This window comes from Mya arenaria, chromosome 1 (assembly GCF_026914265.1).
Source record: "Mya arenaria isolate MELC-2E11 chromosome 1, ASM2691426v1".
Taxonomy (NCBI): Eukaryota; Metazoa; Mollusca; class Bivalvia; order Myida; family Myidae; genus Mya; species Mya arenaria.
The window spans coordinates 60478333-60497499 of NC_069122.1; the positions used below are offsets into that span (position 1 = coordinate 60478333).

Genomic DNA, 19167 nt, shown 5'->3' on the forward strand with positions numbered 1-19167 from the left:
TTCATTTTGCATGTTTGCACATCATATTTTTCACTAAACATAAATATTGTGATAGCACAAATATTACCTGAAAACAGCAACTTTGAACACCATTCATTTCTTCAGAATTTGAATTAGTACTAACTTGAATACAAAAATAAATACTTGTGTACAACTGTTCATTCAATGTGCTACTACAATTAACTTGACAGCGAGACAATTGACACTATTTCTCTTGTTATAATCTGTGGAATTTAAGAATGAATACCACCAAGATTATGTGTGCCAAAACAATTAATTTGCAGCCAGAGATAATCTTGGCTCAACTTTCACCATTGTTAGCTTGTCAGATTTGACTGTTGTTTTTCATATTCCATTCTTTATCTACGTTTGATAAAAAATGCTGACATATATAGCCATTTAATTAATAGCAAAATGGGAACAACTTATCTGACTTGGTGAAATATTGCCCATTCAAAAAGATAATTATGATTCAGTTGGCCATGTAGAAGAAAATTATTTTCTGCAACCTGAATGAAATTACACATGCATTCCTATGATGATTTCATGTATCTAAATCAAAATTAATGCCTTTACTAATTTATATGATTTTGATGGATGATTATTGTACATAAAAAATGCACATATAAATATTCAGTAGAAACTTATAGTAGTCAATAATTGTAATTTATGTCAACAATTTATGGCTGTGATTTCTTCTGAGTAATAAAATTTATGCAATGATATAATTTTTCCAATTCAACCTGAAATAATTATATGACTATAAAGATTTCAATGTGAGCATGAAGAGATTTAAGAACAAGTGACAACCTACATAGGTGCATATTCCCTGTTGGTGAGATGAGGTGCTTATAGGATATCCATCCAAGGGGAGATAACGGTTTGATACCCAAACTCAGAAATAAAATGCCTACAAGTATTAAATGAACTATTATAGACTGGAATAGAACTGGGTGAGGAGGCTGCTGTCAGACCCCGGATCTGAGTGGGGTTGGTGGGACAAAGGTACTACCTCAGAGGCAGCTGTCAGACCCTTAACCCTTTACTTCATAGATACGCAATTTTACTTATCTATCCATAGCTTCATAGATACGGATCTTAACGTTTTATCCATAGCTTCATAGATACGTAATCCTACGTATTCGTAATGTAGGGGCATTTATTTTCATACCTGATGCTTGTTTATGCGCTATAAATTCATATTCATGAAGTATAAACATCGATAAATACAATGCACTAAAAAAAACACTATGTTACTATTTAAAGAATTTCGGAAAATCGCGAAATAAGGTCACTGGTATCAAAGATGCGTAAAACGTTGACTGCGCAGGTTTGTGGGCATTTCTGTCTCGTTTTCCTCGTGGAAATTTACACAATACTGCAAGTTATAATTAACTACCAATAATACAACTATATTTTATTGATCACGCGCCTGACGTCACAGGTCATGGTTCGAAAACGTGTCAAAATGTCGGCCATGTTGGATAAACAAAAAATCATCTGGCTTGTATAAACAAAGGCCATAAATCATTATATGGGACATATGTGTCACTTCTGTTTCGCTAATCCGGTCATAAAAATGCGCATCTGCTTCTACAAATTGAAAGTAAGTACAAATGTGTTATAAAATAATGACTATCCCTATTGTTAAACTTTGACATGACCCAATTTAACATCGATCAGCTGTTGAAACACGTGTTTTCGAATACACAAGAATGCAATGTAGAGCTAATTTCTGCCCTTGTTAACTTCAGTTTAAAACAACATTCCTGAATAATGTCATTTATATTTCAGTGTTTGTCTGACGAATCGGAACATTCTGGCTTCAATTAAAATGAGTTTGAGACATTGAGTACGACGTCGAGAATTCAGACCTCGGCGTCACGCACACAAGGATACGAGAAATGAGGATTTTTAAAATCAAACCCAAATGACAATACATGGACATGCAATAAACGATATAAATTTAGTAAACAATAACATGCAGGCCTCATTTAGTAGTTGAATAATAACTTTATTTGTTCATTGTAGTGTTAAATAACCGAAAGTTATACGTACTGTGACTGTTGATCAACTTTTTTTTTCTTCTGTATCATATATATAAATATACCGTGCTTCTTTGTTGTGAACTATTTTTTAATTCTGTCCATCTTTGTTTCAATTCAGGTTGCATTAAATGAATTATAAAAATATGTTGTTTATATAATATTTCGTGTTGTGTTTGATAAATAAAAGTGTAATAAAAATTAATTTTCATCAAATTTGACATATTTTTCTGTTTGTTTATGAATATCATGCGGAAATAATTTAGATAACAAAATAAAATTTATATGACTGGATTGGAAATTTAATTCTCTATAAACTTTACATTGATGACTTATTGATTAAACCAAAAGAAATACTAAGAAAATAGGTTTGTAATACATTAGGGTTAAAATTCCAATAACATCAATTATCTCCTATGAAGTAGGGGTACTGATATGAACTGATAAGCCATGAACTGGCAGCCTGAAATGGCTTAGGTTTACATGAAGTAAAGGGTTAAACTGAGGGGGGGTGGTGGGGCAAAAAATACTACCTCGGAGGCTGCTGACAGACCCCTGAACTGAGTGGGGAAGGTGGGGCAAAGATACTAACTCGGAGGCTGCTTTCAGACCCCTGAACTGAGTGGGGTGGGTGGGGCAAAGATACTACCTCGGAGGCTGCGGACAGACCCCTGAACTGAGTAGGGTCGGTGAGGCAAAGATACTTACTCAGAGGCTTCTGACAGACCCCTGAACTGAGGGGGGAAGGTGGGGCAAAGATACTAACTCAGAGGCTGCTGTTGGACCCCTGAACTGAGTGGGGTAGGTGAGGCAAAGATACTAACTCGGAGGCTGCTGTCGGACCCCTGAACTGAGTGGGGTAGGTGAGGCAAAGATACTAACTCTGAGGCGGAGGTGGTTATCAGACCCCTGAACTGAGGGGGGAATTGGGGCAAAGATACTAACTCGGAGGCTGCTGTAGGACCCCTAAACTGAGTGGGAAAGGTGGAGCAAAGATACTAACTTGAGGCTGCTGTCGGGCCCCTGAACTGAGTGGGGTAGGTGGGACAAAGGTACTAACTCGGAGGCGGTTATCAGACCCCTGAACTGAGGGTGGAAGGTGGGGCAAAGATACTTACTCAGAGGCTGCTGTCGGACCCCTGAACTGAGTGGGGTTGGTGGAGCAAAGATACTAACTCGGAGGCTGCTTTCAGAATGCTGAACTGAGTGGAGGAGGTGGGGCAAAAGATACTTGCTCAGAGGCTTGTTTCAGAACCCTGAACTGAGTGGATTAGGTTGGGCAAAGATACTTACTCAGAGGCTGCTGTCAGACCACTGAACTAAGTGGAAAAGGTGGGGCAAAAGATACTTGCTCAGAGGCTGGTTTCAGAACCCTGAACTGAGTGGATTAGGTTGGGCAAAGATACTTACTCAGAGGCTGCTGTCAGACCCCTGAATTTAGTGGGGTAGGTGGGGCAAAGATACTTCGTCGGAGGTTGCTGAGACTTGACTGGAGCGGGGTAAGTGGGCCAGATACAAACATGGAGGCTTCTGAGACCCTAAGTATTGAGGAGATTTGGGAACCTACACATTGTCAACATCTGGGATAACTCGGGAACACATCAAGGGAACACAAATACATGTAATCGCATATCAACATGACAGAAGCATCCTGTCTTAAAATACATCTTCAATTCCTACAACTGGGGATGATGCCTGGTGCAAAATTCCTAGCTGACATCAATACAAGACAACTACTGTACACAAGATGCAATATCATTTGCAACCAATTTTTGTGTGAACTGAGGCCAGAGTTTTTATATCTTTAGATTTACGGGAGCGCCGTACCTAAATATTGCAAAACCCAAATAAAAATAAAATTCATTTTCGTAGTTTTATTTTTATTTTTTCCGACGAACGTTGCTCCAATGTTAAGAAGAAAATAAAATTAGTGTTCTATAACCCATATCCCAGGACCAACTGGTGTACCAATTGTCATTAATTATAGGTCTTTTTACTGCACAAACCACGTAAACCAGTCGGAAATACGCGGGGAAACAGAACAGGTACCCGTTACCATAACAACGTCCTGTCAAAAGTGAAAGTAGTTTTTGTCATACCCCTTATTTCTCGCAATTTCTGCAGCTATATAGAAATGTATTACAACAAAAACGTTCCGATGTTTATGTTTCAATAGTTAAATCAAACCATGGAGAACTTAAAGCGTGTTTATTGTGATTTTTTTTATAAATTCAGTATGTTGTTCGCGTTTCGTGGAATGATTGCGAAACTTCCGGTCAAAATAAGGAGACAGAAATTCTTGGGTTGTTTTGTCTATTAAAAGTCGTTGGCGCACGTCGTATATTAACAAGGATGAATTGGATTACAGTGCAAAAATGTATAGCTTCTGACAAACACAAACTGCAAAATGATATCGTGTTCATCATAGTCAAAATGGATATTTTTTTCTGAATTTGACTCTGGGGAGCATTGAACACACTACTTCACGATCACATATTTGAAGAGAAAAACACAAGGTATCGTGATATTCGTAGTTGTTAATTAGTTTAATAATGATTTAGAATTTAAATCGTTATAGAGTACTGAAAATGATGTAATAATAACATAGTGTGTGTTTCCGATAAAACAAAAAATCTGAACATAAGATATCTGGCAGTCAGTGCAAGAAGTCAAACTTATCCGTTGCTTATTGCCAACGGGCATAGCTGGAATTAGAAGGATATTTTTCAGGACTGATTCTAAAATCAGTTCTTAGACCTGGTTTTTTGAAACATATAACACTTGTCAAATTTATCTTAATGCTCCCGAATTTTCTTTGGTGAAGTACATAAATGTAGATTTTGACTGTCTGTGTATCCGTAAGCCCTGTCAAACTTTGAAGTGAAGAGGAATTTCCATCAGGGCGTCGACTTTTTTTGGTTATTTTTTCTATATCAAAACCACATCACGGTAAATTGTCACGGTACTATTTCGTTAAAAACACATTTGACCTCCGTATTATACCGTGTCTGAAACTTTGTTCAATGTTTGATTACTTCACAATGGAAAGGATATGCTTATAATGTGGGCAAAAGGTTAGAAATGGCCATTTAAACTTCTTTATTACACTGACATGTTTCATAAAATCCATGGGTTGATAATATATGCACCTCATATGCATAGATGCATTCGAACAAATATATACAATTAATTTCAATGAGCGCTTGAACTCCACAGTGTTGAGGTCAATATTTTCAGTCATTAAAAGGATCTTATAATTATGCTTTTGAAACTTTATGGTGATCTATCACCCTTTTTTCAGCCTATGAAATAGCTGACACAAGTAAGGTGTGTTTTGTCTTCATGATATAAGAAGATTTAAAAAATAAAAAAAATCGGAGAAAAATCCGTTTTATTTTTATTTATTTCTCCTTCGGGACATTTTATGCATTTTATTTTTATTTTTATTTCCTCCTCCTTACCCAACTTTTTGAAAAATCTCCCGTAAATCTAAAGACAAAAAACTCTGGCCTGAAGGTGGTTCTTTGAAGTGCTTTTCCCATGACATAAAGCTATCTTTATCAATTTCCATCACCCAGGTTAACTTTGAGCACTGCCAGAGCCAAGCAGTACTACACTGAAGGTGATAACAATAACAAACAACATTATATGTCATAACAAAGTTACCCACCTAGATGTAATTGTTCATAACTACTAAGTGGGAAAAAATACAGCAGAACAATGGCCACCAAAGTGAGGGTTATAGTCCCAGTTGTTGTTGTTGTTGTTTCAGCTAGATTGTTGGAGGTGCACTTTGTTGTGTATTTCCTACCAGTAAATTGAATTACATGTACACCGATTTCCTTCCTTTTTCTTTATTATCTTTAATTTATATGTCTGACATTTAAAAAAAAAACACATTGTGATTTTTTTTGGAAAGAAAGTCTTGGCCTATAGAAAGCTATGCCCCAGAAAGTGAAGGGCAAAACTTTGAAACAACAACGACAAGTTATAGCCAGATAAATACAAAAGTTTTGTGAGTATTAGGAGGACTTGAATTGGGTAGGCATTTAAATTTAATTCTCCCTCCGTAATTTTCAACAGTACTAACTTGATAATTAACAAACATTTGACAATTTTATAAGTCTTAGTATTGCATGAGTCAAAGACAATTAGTCATTGCATAATTGTACTTTCCCCATATAGCCAGAATTTCTTATGTGATGAACGCGTTCATCACATAAGAAATTCTGGCTATATGGGGAAAGTACAATTACTAGCCTGATTGAGTCAAGTCATGAAACGAACATGATAAATGCTGCAGATCATGTAAGATCATGGACATGAATCAGATAAACTAATCAATGTTTATATAATGTTGTGTGTGCTGTGTGGGGAATGATTATTCTTGCAATTAACTATGGATTACAGAGGTGATAGCATTCCAAAAGAAAGTTTATTTCTGACCATGGTTAAAAGAGAACACACAATACTAAGAAATATTAAATAATTCCCCAAAGGAAAGTATTGAAAAGGATCTGAACACAGGAGGCAGAAGCCCGTTTTCCAATATAAATATCAAATGAGAAAAACTTAAAACATCAGACTCCTTTTAATTATTCATGTCCATCTTCTTTATTCTATCTTTATATAATCCCTCTCCAGAATGGTTTAAGACTTCTCATATTCAGATGTAATTGACCAGATTTATAGATAACCGAACATGTCAAATATAGTCGGACTTTGATAATCCTTCTCTCATACCATACAAATTAAAATCATAACTTGTTTTCTGACCACATCCTATCAATCAAGAACATCTAATTCTGGAGAGAAAAAATAACCATCTCACCCATGCAAGAATATGGAAGAGCAGACATTACTTCCAACATCATCACATCACATTTGGTAGGGTAAGAGTCTACATTAGACCAGAAATATACCTTATTTTTTTCATGAATGCCAAGACACACAAATGCATAACAAGCTCTCTAAATACGGGGAAAGAATGAAAGGAATCAATGTTGTGATATGCCAAAATGCAAATCGGACCATCATGCCCAATTTCGGTCGTCGATAAAAGTTGCCTAATAAACTTGCCACCCTATTAACACCAATGCAATCCATTAGGCCGTCTAAGCCCACAACAGTATTGAAATGAGAATCATTAAACATAAAACCAGAAAACCGAGTCCCATGTAAAAGCATTTTCACCCTATTTCGGCTATATTCTGTATGCAATGGTCAAATCCCTACGGAGAACTACAAGCTAATTCATTACCCTCATATCGGAAGACAATAGGACAGCGCGTATGATGGATATCAGGCTTTGAAATGTCCCAGCCATATTTGGCATTGCTGTAATTAAAGGCCTACAGTGTAACGTTACATAGCCTTCTACAAGACATTTACAGATCAATGTTTTGTCATCAAAATGATTTTTTTTATCACATTACATCATTTCTTATATAGGTTAAACCCAAAATCAGCCTCTTCACATGCTATGTAAGTGTGGTATTATTTAAATGCATTTTTGCATGTTAAATTGTAAATGGGCTGTTTACTGTATACAGCTTTAATTTCAGTTCTTTTCCCCAATTTTAGTATTTCACTACTTTCAGTATTCAATACAACGCAAAGATTGATATATTAATAAAATATTGACAGACATACTGGGTTCAGTATTCAATACAATGCAAGGATTTATATAAAACATTGACAGACATGCTGGGTTCAGTATTCAATACAATGCAAGGATTTATATAAACATTGACAGACATGCTGGGTTCAGTATTCAATACAATGCAAGGATTTATATAAAACATTGACAGACATGCTGGGTTCAGTATTCAATACAATGCAAGGATTTATATAAAACATTGACAGACATACTGGGTTCAGTATTCAATACAATGCAAGGATTTATATAAAACATTGACAGACATACTGGGTTCAGTATTCAATACAATGCAAGGATTTATATAAACATTGACAGACATACTGGGTTCAGTATTCAATACAATGCAAGGATTTATATAAAACATTGACAGACATACTGGGTTCAGTATTCAATACAATGCAAGGATTTATATAAAACATTGACAGACATACTGGGTTCAGTATTCAATACAATGCAAGGATTTATATAAAACATTGACAGACATACTGGGTTCAGTATTCAATACAATGCAAGGATTTATATAAAACATTGACAGACATGCTGGGTTCAGTATATAATTCAATGCTAGCATTTATATAAAACATTGACAGACATACTGGGTTCAGTATTCAATACAATGCAAGGATTTATATAAAACATTGACACTACATGCCTGATAGGTTTTTCATATAACACTAAACAGTGACATGATATAATCACAAATTAATGCAAAAAAATAAAAGCCTCGCAAAATTAAAGCCATCTAACAAACTGAAATGCCTTACAAATATTTTATTTTGCCTTAAAGGGAAGTTTTTCAATCATACCTTAACGCGCAACAGAGGACAAGACACCAAATTTGGAGATGATGATTTGTAAACCCTGTCAAGAAGACTTAAATGAATTGTACAAAAAAAGGTGTAGAATCCATGAAAAGGAGTTCACAAGATCACCATATATCAGACATACAGTGGGATAATTAATGTTTGGCAGTAATTAAGAGGACACGCATTTAGTCATATAAATCAATTTGCCACCTAAATTGTACCTTGTACCTGGTGACAGTCAATGGAGGATGTTCTCCAGCAGAATTTTGTTATCATTCATACAAAATTTTGAAAGGTGTTCCTTATTGGACCAGTTATACCAATGCCATAAGTTATAACTGCATCTTTAAGTGTGGATAAAAATGGGAATAACCTTTGCCCTTTAAGACTTTCAATAATTGTTCCAGTAGCTGCCTTACCACGGGATTTGCATTAAATGCAACATCTTCATTATGTTGCCAGCTTGGGATAACCTTCAAGTGTGACCTTGACCTTCAAGTCCTGACTAAGCAACATGGTACTAAGTCTGTTTTCTTTCAGGGTTTTCAATCTGTATTTGCTTAACATCTTGCAAGTTATTTTAAAGCATCTCAAATTGCAGCAGCACCAAAAAGCAACATACTGTTAACTGTATCTATGTGAGACGGTGATGACCTTTAAGTCGACCTTGACATTCAAATAGCTTTGATCTTACATCTGGGTGCAAGAAAATGGGTCTCAATATATGAACACTAAAAGGCGAACATAACTACATAAAACATAATGGAAATTAATTTCTTGAACAGTGATTATGGGAATACGGTAGATCCTTTCTGAATGGGAAATTTTTGTGTAGATATGACTTTTTTGTCTAACAATTATTTTCAAATGCTAGGCAACAGTCAATTATGGTGACCATGAGAGTAGGTCTAGGTCAATGTTTTCTAAACTTAAGAAGTAGTAAGCAGGATCACAGCCAGCTTTTATTTACATCAGGCCCATTGTCAACTGTTATTATACATGTAATCACCCATCAAAGTGTTGTAAAATCAAAATTATTCATCATTTCCCTTACTTAAAAACCAGCGACTTGTGAAATTTCACTCCCAGTTAAACATGGCAAATAAAACATGGTGAATAAAACCTATCTGTTGATCACACAAAATTCCACAAACAGCAATTTTGCTCAGGTATGGGTACACAGTAGTACACAGTATTAGCAAAAACTATTATATGGTATGTTTACGATAAGATCAAATTCAGCTAAATATGCATGCATCAACAACCAAAAATTCAATATTATTTATTGTATAAGCGCACCAATGTATATTAAAATTTCATTTTGTTATATGCTAGAGAAGGCTATAAAAATTGTTTCATAACTTTTTACAAAATCTATTATCTTGTTTAAACAGTAGTTCATGTATGCCCCTATAAATAGACTTCCTCTATGGAATAAACATTGAATTAAAGGAAGCTTCCATTGTTCATTCATCAAATGTGCTTCTATACTTGTTTGTGAATTTATCTCTACTTGAAACAACAAAGGCATTTGAAACCCAGGAAGGTTTTTAGATTGTGAAAACACTTAATATTGTATAATGTACTGTAATATAATCATGCATTCATTAACTGATCAGTCAGTGTCCTGCTACATAGGAATTAAGAAGGCTGGTACTACAGCAATAGCAATACCAATAAAAATTAAATCATACAATGATCATGAGCACTTTATTGTATCAATACACTAACAACTGTATAAACTTAAAATACTTCATTATAAGGCAGACTCAACAATTTTTACCCTAAGCCTTCAGAGTGCCAAGTTGTTAAGTGGTTTTCATTGTTATGCAGAATTGCTGACCATTGGCGGTTTATGACTTTTTGAGGATTGACCACTGTTAACAATTGCCCACTTAATGTAACAGAGTTGCACCACTGTTAATGTATCAACTTGAGCATTGGCCAATTGGAAAAATACGAAGTAACTGCTAAACTTAAATAAATTGTGAACTATGTGGTACTTCAGTTAGTAAGTTTTAATGCATTGTACACATCGATGCCAAGTTTATGTCAGTTTTCGACAATTTTCTTTTTTTCCGTTATTTTATCATACTTAAAGCCACTTAATACCAATAAATGATTTTATTTTTTCCTTTTGCTGAATGTGTTATACTGTTTTGCTTACAATCGGCCCCATTTCATCTCAGCAGTTCACTTTTCATTTCATCTCAGCAGTTCACTTTTCAGAGTGTTTTTTTTAAATGAAGCTTTAAAAAAAGGTGAACCGATATTAATTCAGCAGTAAAAAAATTGCAAAAATTCAGCACAATCCATTGGAAACAAAACCTTATCTCTAATTGAAGAATGGCTGATATATGGACACTAATGTAACCATTGCCCTTAATTACAATCAGGTTGGACTGAAAAGGTTTCAGCCATAACCGTGGTACACTTAACATACAGACATTAGACACAGTTGAACAACAGATGTCTCATTATTGTCACTGGTCATTTTTTACAGCATTCCATAAACATTGTGTACAGTATCATAGTTAATTGTAGGTGAATGTTAACAACCATATAACACCAAATTATTAGACAGATTTATTCTAGGTTTATGCTCAAGATTTTCATTTTTATAACAACTTGCAAGTAAGTGAAAGATTCTTTATATTAATTTATTTTAGCATGACTGTGAAATCAGCTTTATAAGATTATATGGTCAAATCATGTTCCCAGTCTCAGCTTAATTCCTTTTCAGGTAAATAAGCAATGCTGGTTCCCATTTTGAGTAAAAAGCTGCTATAGTGCTAGATCCCATTTTGAGGTATTGCGCTTGGTGACAAACTTTCGTAGGAAATATAGATACCAAAAGAATGACCATGTAAATATTACAGTAAATGAAGATTCTGTTGTATTTAAAATGTTTGGGGTATGTGGGCCCAAATATGGAAGGCTTCAGATGGCTAAATAATACCCCATTTATCAATCAAAGCTGTCAGAAACTCTCATTTTTAACTGTCAAATAAAACTGACCCCACTTGAAATGCATTCACCAGTTTGACTAACAAGGTCTCAAGTAACAATAAATCAACACATTTCACTGCCAATGAACTGCTATAACCCCTGAAGCTGGACGGCATATCAAGTATGTCCATTTGTGCGTTTGATAACACATATCTTAAGTATTTTATTATTTATAATCAAGATATAAATCATTAAGCCCTGGAGGTGTAATGAAAATACTCATATTCTTTTGATAATAATCTTTATAGGTAGTTTTTATTTACCATGGTCAACCATTCATGTTAATATAAAATGTCCATGAAAAAGGATGTTTTTGCTTTCAAAAGTTACAATTTAACACAAGTTTCAGTAGGCTGCAAGAATGTCGCTGTTAAATCACATAATATTTTTAAACCAAACCTACATAACATGTAGACTTAATATTTGTGGTATGTCATACCTAAATGATTCTATTTACTGACTTGTGCGTAAACTTAATACATGTGCCCTACATCGTGGACTTTAAAACCTTCCACTAGGCCTAAAATGAATACATTTGATTCGGGTTACCCAACCATACCTACAAAATAGGCGCCAACCCTACCTTTTAAGAGTCACTTATTATTATTTAAAAACATTTTTTAGTGTGTTTTTATAAGTTCAAATGCTTTAAGGCTGCACTGTCTCACAGATTGAACGTTTTGACAACTTTTATTTTTTGTCTTGGAACGAGCCAATTTTTGCGAAAATCCATAGAAACAAGTTATATAAGACTGCTGACAAAAACTTAGATCGCAAAATTTTATGTTTAAGATAAAAAATTGATGTTTTATGCATTTTTCCAAAACTGTAAGTAACGGTTTAAGGCATAACAGAAATATGAAAATCTGCGATCTGATCTTTTGTCAGCAGTCTTATATCAGATATTTACGCAAAAATTTGCTCATTCCAAGACAAACAAGAGCCGTCGTAAGACAGCGGGCTCGACTATGCCGCTTTGACTTAGAATACAATAACGATGTAATAATACCAAGTTTGGTCTCTTTATGTCAAACCTAACTAAAATTATTTGATACATATTAAGGTGACTTTGATGCTGCGGTGCCCTCCCACCAGCCCGCCCAAACAATGACGCAAGTCATTCAAATAACTTGATTTCCCATTATGAAAATGTGGTTAAGAATATACAAATATGCCTTTCAAAGGAAATAAAAAAAATAAAAAATAAAAAATTAAAATTCAAGGGCCATAACTTGTATTTAGACTTAAAACGGAGTTATGTTTCTTGTTGTAAGATGGTCGTAAGTAATTTTGAATTTTATTAAGTGCATTTAATGAACGGTATAAAGTTTTTTTTTATTAAAATCCCAACTATTGCCCTTAACTTTTACTTGTCTAAAACTTTAACCTAAGTCAATCAGGGGCCATAACTTGTATTAAGGATATGGAGTTATGTAACCTCATTGGGTGATGGTCCTGAACAATTGTGTGGAGTATTAAATCAATTGAATGAAGGGTATAGAAGTTATTAAACAATATCCCAACCTGACCTAAAACTTGAACCTAAGTTCCATAGTCAATCAGGGGCCATAATTTGTATAAAAGATAATATGGAGTTATCTAACCTCATTATGTGATAGCTCTGAACATCTGTGTGAAGTATTAAGTCAATTAAATGAATGGTATTGGGAGTTTTAAGTGAAAATCCCAACTTGCCCTAAAACTTTAACCTGCCCTAAAACTTTAACCTAAGTCAATCAGGGACCATAACTTGTATTTAGGATAATATGGAGTTATGTAACCTCATTGTGGGATGGTCCTGAACAACTGTGTGAAGTATTAAGTCAATTGAACAAAGGATATAGAAGTTATTAATAAATATTCCAACTTGCCCTAAAACTTTAATCCAAGTTCCATAGTCAATCAGGGGCCATAATCTGTGTAAAGAATAATATGGAGTTATCTAACCTCATCATGTGATGGCCCTGAACAACTGTGTGAAGTAATAAGTCAATTGAATGTAGGGTATTGGACTTATAAGTGAAAATCCCAACTTGCCCTAAAACTTTAACCGGACGCCGACACCGACGCTGGGGTGAGTAGTATAGCCCACCTATTCTTCGAATAGTCGAGCTAAAAATTAACAAGTTGTCAAAACGGTAAATCTGTGAGAGTGCAGCTTTAAAGCTTTATACGGAAGATGACATTAACACCATTCTCAAATAATGACAATTACGTTCTTATATAAAGGATAATATAAAAAAAGCCTACCCAACCTACCGTTTTTTGAAAAGAATGTTGCCTTAACCAAACTATTTTTTTGTTAAGGCCCTACCAAGTCCATAATAATACCAATAAAAAGATGTGAAAGTTAAGGGCCGATACATATTTTACACTCATCTATATTGGACTTAAATTGAACATCAATAAACACGAACACAAGCCATCAGACTTATCCATAAAATTTGAGACGCTTGACTGATGTAGTCCATTTAAGGACATTTTTGGTGAAGATCATTCAAATTTAATAACCAGTTTTATACCTAGTCATTTGTCATTGAAAATTGTAATTCTGAAGAATGAAAACGGGCGCAGCTTTATTTATAAGTCTGCCGATACTCTTATTTTATTAGCATTTATAGAGTAATAAACGCTTAATAAAAGCTAGAGAAGTAACAGAATAATTCATAATTTCATCAGTCGAAATGACCTGCTCTCAAATAAATTGATCGGTTCGCAGTTTAAGCTTTGAAAGATTAAATTTTGAAATAAGAACACAGTGACATCCAAGCATAATGGATTGTGTTTCTTAATATGCATTAAGCAAATTAAACAAAGTCAGGCCGGATAAAAGTACAAAAAATACTCATTCCCAATTAAAATTGCTTAAATTAATAAATTTTAAAGTCATATAATGTCAGTATATTTCACCAGCTTATCTAGAATAAAAGTAAAATATATAATTAGCAACAATCAATCTTAAAAAAGGACAGTTTTTGGTCATTTTCCTTTGGTTCCAATCATTTCTCAAGTCTTCGGTCAAATGCATTGTTTTTGATAACAATAATAATAGAAAGATGGTCGCGTCAAAGGCCAATTTAAGTATACAATTACTGGTATATATGTGATGGGTAGATTCAAGATGACTACAAATAAATTAACCTTTGTTCAGCCCAGCCATAAGTCCTTGATCCTTCAGTCCAGCCAAACTATGGTTACTCTTTGTAAATGGCTTAATTTGGGGCATCTTCTGTCATATTATCTTACAGGCTAGAACCTTTAACAAATAGTGAAGCTTTAATTTCAAAACCACTGCTGAACTCCTTAAATTGCTGTAATATAATGCGCAGCCATAGACTTTCGAGTGCAAAGACCGAGACTAAAGAGGCAAGCTCTATTTCTTTTTACAGCTTTAGTGAAATATTTTAAAGGCAAAGGTGTGTTTCTGTAAAAAGAAATATGAAGCAAACAATTATTACATGAAATGTGGAGACTTCTAGTCATTGCCAACAAACATCTAAGTCCTTTCATTCTGCTCAGAGGTATGGTGGGATTATAGCAGTTGATAGAAAAAAGTGCCTGTACAAACAGCCAATTTCTGAAAGAGATGGCGGGGGAAATAGATAAAGGCAGTGCTGTATTTTTTGTGTGCTAGCTAATTGAGTGCAATATAGTTTAACAAGATGACACAACCCACATATAATGGCACACTGACATCCTCTGACAAGCTAATTAAGATTCTGTCTTTCACAAAGAATTACACAGGTGTTCTGTACAAGACAATAGACCAAGTTTGCTTCCAAGTTCAATTCTTAATATAACTACATTAATACAGGGGTAGAATTTATCACAACTCGCAAGCTGCGCCAATAGCAGGGGCTGCTTTCTGGGTTTGCTCAAATTTTTTTTTCAATTTAAAAATAATTATGCCAATCACTAGAGTAAGAATTAGGGTTTGTTCATTCAAAGTTCTTCCTTCAATGACCACCACCGTTATATTACTGTCCGGAACCTAAAACAGGACAATATTTTATTACAGATACTATGGTAAATACCATATAGTCACAATCCTCAAAAATAACAGGAAACTTGACAAATGTATCTGCACCCAGATAGAATACAGGAAAATACAGGACTGCATGACCACCACTGTTATATTAGTGTTCGTAAATTAATACAGGACCATTATTTGATGACGGATACTTGATACATATAGTCACAATCCTCAAAAATAACAGGAAAATTGACAAAAGGATTTGTGAACAGATAGAATACAAGGAAATACAATGCTTCAATAATATGGCAGTATTCACTTTATATCCCTGAATTTTCCACTAATCCTTCAATAAGGCCTCTTTCTATCAATGTTTGGAGTAACAATAGCCCTATACAGTGGACGCCACTTGAATCCTCCTGTTACAAGATTTGGAGATAATTTAGCCACAAAATGATGGCTTTGACACTGAGCTGATGAAAATGACAAACATTGAGAAAAAGCCCCCAGTGAAATTAAACTGTTGACTTTTTTGACATGTTATTTTAACTGGAAAACCGTAAGTCTTTTACGATCAAAACCATAAGAGTGTTAAAGGTGTTAGATTCATAAACCACAGCTAGAAAACAGATGTTGATGAAGCTCATGATAGTGAATTTTGTAATTCAATTGAGTTTCTGTGCACAGAATAAATTGTTTAGGAAAGTTATGCATATCAATTAAGCAGCCAGACTGATATGGCAAACCTGCCTCTGAACCTTTGTGACAATATTTAACAGATCAATTACGGGTAGCATGCCATCGAGATCAAGTTACATGAGGCCAGATACAGTTCCAAGCAACATAAAAGTACAATCAGATAGAGATGATTTATAGGCAGCTGTATGACAGGGTAGTAATTGATTTCTAATAGTATCTAAATACCTGAACAATCATGGAAGCTATTATGAGACCCATCAATTAGGATAGAAAATAAGCCTGGCTATATCTAATACCCAATAAAGGAAAACAAATGTCCAATCCTCGGAATCATGGCTTAAGTCTTATCTGTGACATTTATGCTAAAATGTCCAGCCAAACACTTCCTGGAAAAATATGGCCAGTTATAGCACTGACATTTTTATGCAAAAATCCATCTCTCAGGGGAGAATTTACATATGATGGACATTAGCTTAATGACTTAATATTCTACACCTATGTCCACCGATACCACAGAGACAAGATGTAATGTTATAGTACTAATGTAATGAAATGTTCAGATCATCCAAAAGTCTGTTATTCTAATCCATGGTCATTAGCATTCATCGAATGAGAAGAAAAACAAGTCTAAATTCTTGGCTTGCCGCTAATTTTGCATGCCAACAAATTTTTTTTGGAACTTGTGAAAATGGTCAGTGCTTTCATTTGTTGATAGCATAATGTATTAACTTGTATGGTTTGAAAATTGATATTTCCACAGATCTTCTGACTGGGGGGTGGGAGGATCAGTAGTTTGAAGGACTAGGATCTATCTGATACTTCACACAGTCTGCACAGGCAAATGTACAGCTTTTAATCCTTTTATCAAAGAGACTTATGAATGTGTCTTATTGTTTAATTCATCCCACTGTGCCTACCCAGTAAAACCCCTCTTAAAACACTCATACCAGAGTGGGCATCTTTTATTACAAACTTGGTCTTACACTAGTTAAACATGACCATGTTTACCCTATGATAACGGCCACATCCATGTGAAAACCTGGTTGATGGCCTATGCTATAAAACGACATATGTTGGTCAATTAGTCAAGGTATTGTTTACTCAGTTGATCAAATATATCATCCTTAATTTAATTAACCATTTATCAATTTAATACAAATACCTAAAATTCCACTTACAACGACTTATATATACCATACCTGCTCATTAAATATTATGTTGGGTTTTCATTATTTGTATGTACTCTATTTTTATGACTTCAAACTCAGGTTTTTACAATTCAAAATAATGTATATGAAAGTTTATTACATAAATCAATGTCCATAGAAAAAGGTTTAAGGGTTATGAAAGAGAATTGTCAACGTTATGCAACTTTGTGCACTGGTACTTGTAGGGAAATCAATACTATTTAGTGCCCCTGGCAAATCTTCTATTATGTTTTATAGGGTGACAGCTACACCCCTTGAAAGCTGTCTTATAAATCAAGTTCTTTAAGATTTTGAAGAGTTTTCCCAAATTCAAATAACATTGAATTCAATATGAGAAAACATGCACCCATTGTTGTCATAATGGGAGACATGTTTCTCCCTTTTATTTCTCTTAGTTTGACTGTGACATTAAACATTGGTACAACATGTGGCATTTGCTCATGTGGGCTTATACGTTTTAAATTACATAATTTGCTTCTAACTCGAATTTTACAGGGATTCCCTGAAATAGTTCAAATGCTTGAAGATAAAATAGATTCAAACTGTATCGCTTTCCTTCATAATTCCTTTAATTAAGTTGTATAAAATGTGTCTGATCTTGTTAAATTTAAATAACGAAAAGAAATGGACATGTATCAAATAATCTATTGAATGACATGGATCTATTTAAAACCTTTAAATTTCCAATCACATGACTAATATTGTAGTCCAAAAAACAGCTATCTGATAATTAAATAAATAAGTTTAATTGGTTTATTACATGTAGGTGCGCAGTATTTAAAATTCTTTGCATATTTGGTAAAAATGTAAAAGAACAAATACATGAGCATTGCTACAACTTACCCAAAATGGCCTCCCCTTAATAAATTACCGGTCGCGCACCTGTGTAAAATTACAGGTGCCAAAAAGTTATAAAAGTTTTGTAAGTACTGCTTAACAACTCCTAGAAAGTATAAAAAATGTTTCGCTACCTGCTATTATGCCGACCACTACTCCAAAAACTAGCGAAGAATACTCCATACTGCTTTAATTCCAACGAATTTACTCCGAAAATTGCCGGCGTCTCTTCTGTCGTATAGAGTAAAGCGGATTGACAGTACATGTACAATTGTCACGTGACAAGCGCGCGTCGCTAGTGGGCGGTATAAATATCTGATTTTTTGGCGGGATAATGGTTTAAGGCTTTAAGATTGAAAATGATAAGTCAATTTTGACAATTTGACTGTCGAGTATTCAGTAGCGCCCCTTTTGTTGATTAATAAACGATCTTTCTACGCTGCCGACCCGAATAAACAAAAGTAACGATGACATTTTCCGTGCACTGAGTCTGACCACGGAATACAAATATAGAGGTGAAAATTAAAATCCAATCACTGAAAAAGTTTTGGGTGTTTGTAAAATATTTATCATCCAAACTCAGAGATTTAAAAAATGCAGTTGAACTTATATAAAGAAAATGGCCAAACACATAATTTCTTTTTTCACATTTTTTTCGCATTGCCATAATAGTGCAAGTATACATGAGGACTAGTCCAAATAATTAACATGAGGGCATAATTTCTGAACACTGAAACTATTTCGTTAAACGTCCAGTGTTGTTCTCTTTTTTTATTAAACTCCATTGAAACATTTTAGGGTAAACTAACAAAAATATGCGGACGATGCGAATGCTAAGGATGTTATGCTGGTGCCAACCTATATATGTGTTTACATGTTTTGTAGCATTTTTATTTTATTCATGACAAACCTAACATGAACAAACATAATA

General features: G+C 34.4%; 1 protein-coding gene across 5 annotated transcripts in view; it reads right to left on the reverse strand.

Annotated features, from left to right (window-relative positions):
* LOC128216190 (uncharacterized) overlaps positions 1-18507 on the reverse strand; it is a 59325-nt gene extending 40818 nt beyond the window's left edge. For all 5 annotated transcript variants that reach the window (XM_052922923.1, XM_052923068.1, XM_052922995.1 and 2 more), the window contains exon 1: positions 18371-18507. In XM_052922923.1, the coding sequence (XP_052778883.1) occupies positions 18371-18419 (49 nt within the window). In that variant the 5' untranslated portion in view covers positions 18420-18507. The remainder of the gene's footprint in view (positions 1-18370) is intronic.
* Positions 18508-19167: the final 660 nt, after the last annotated feature.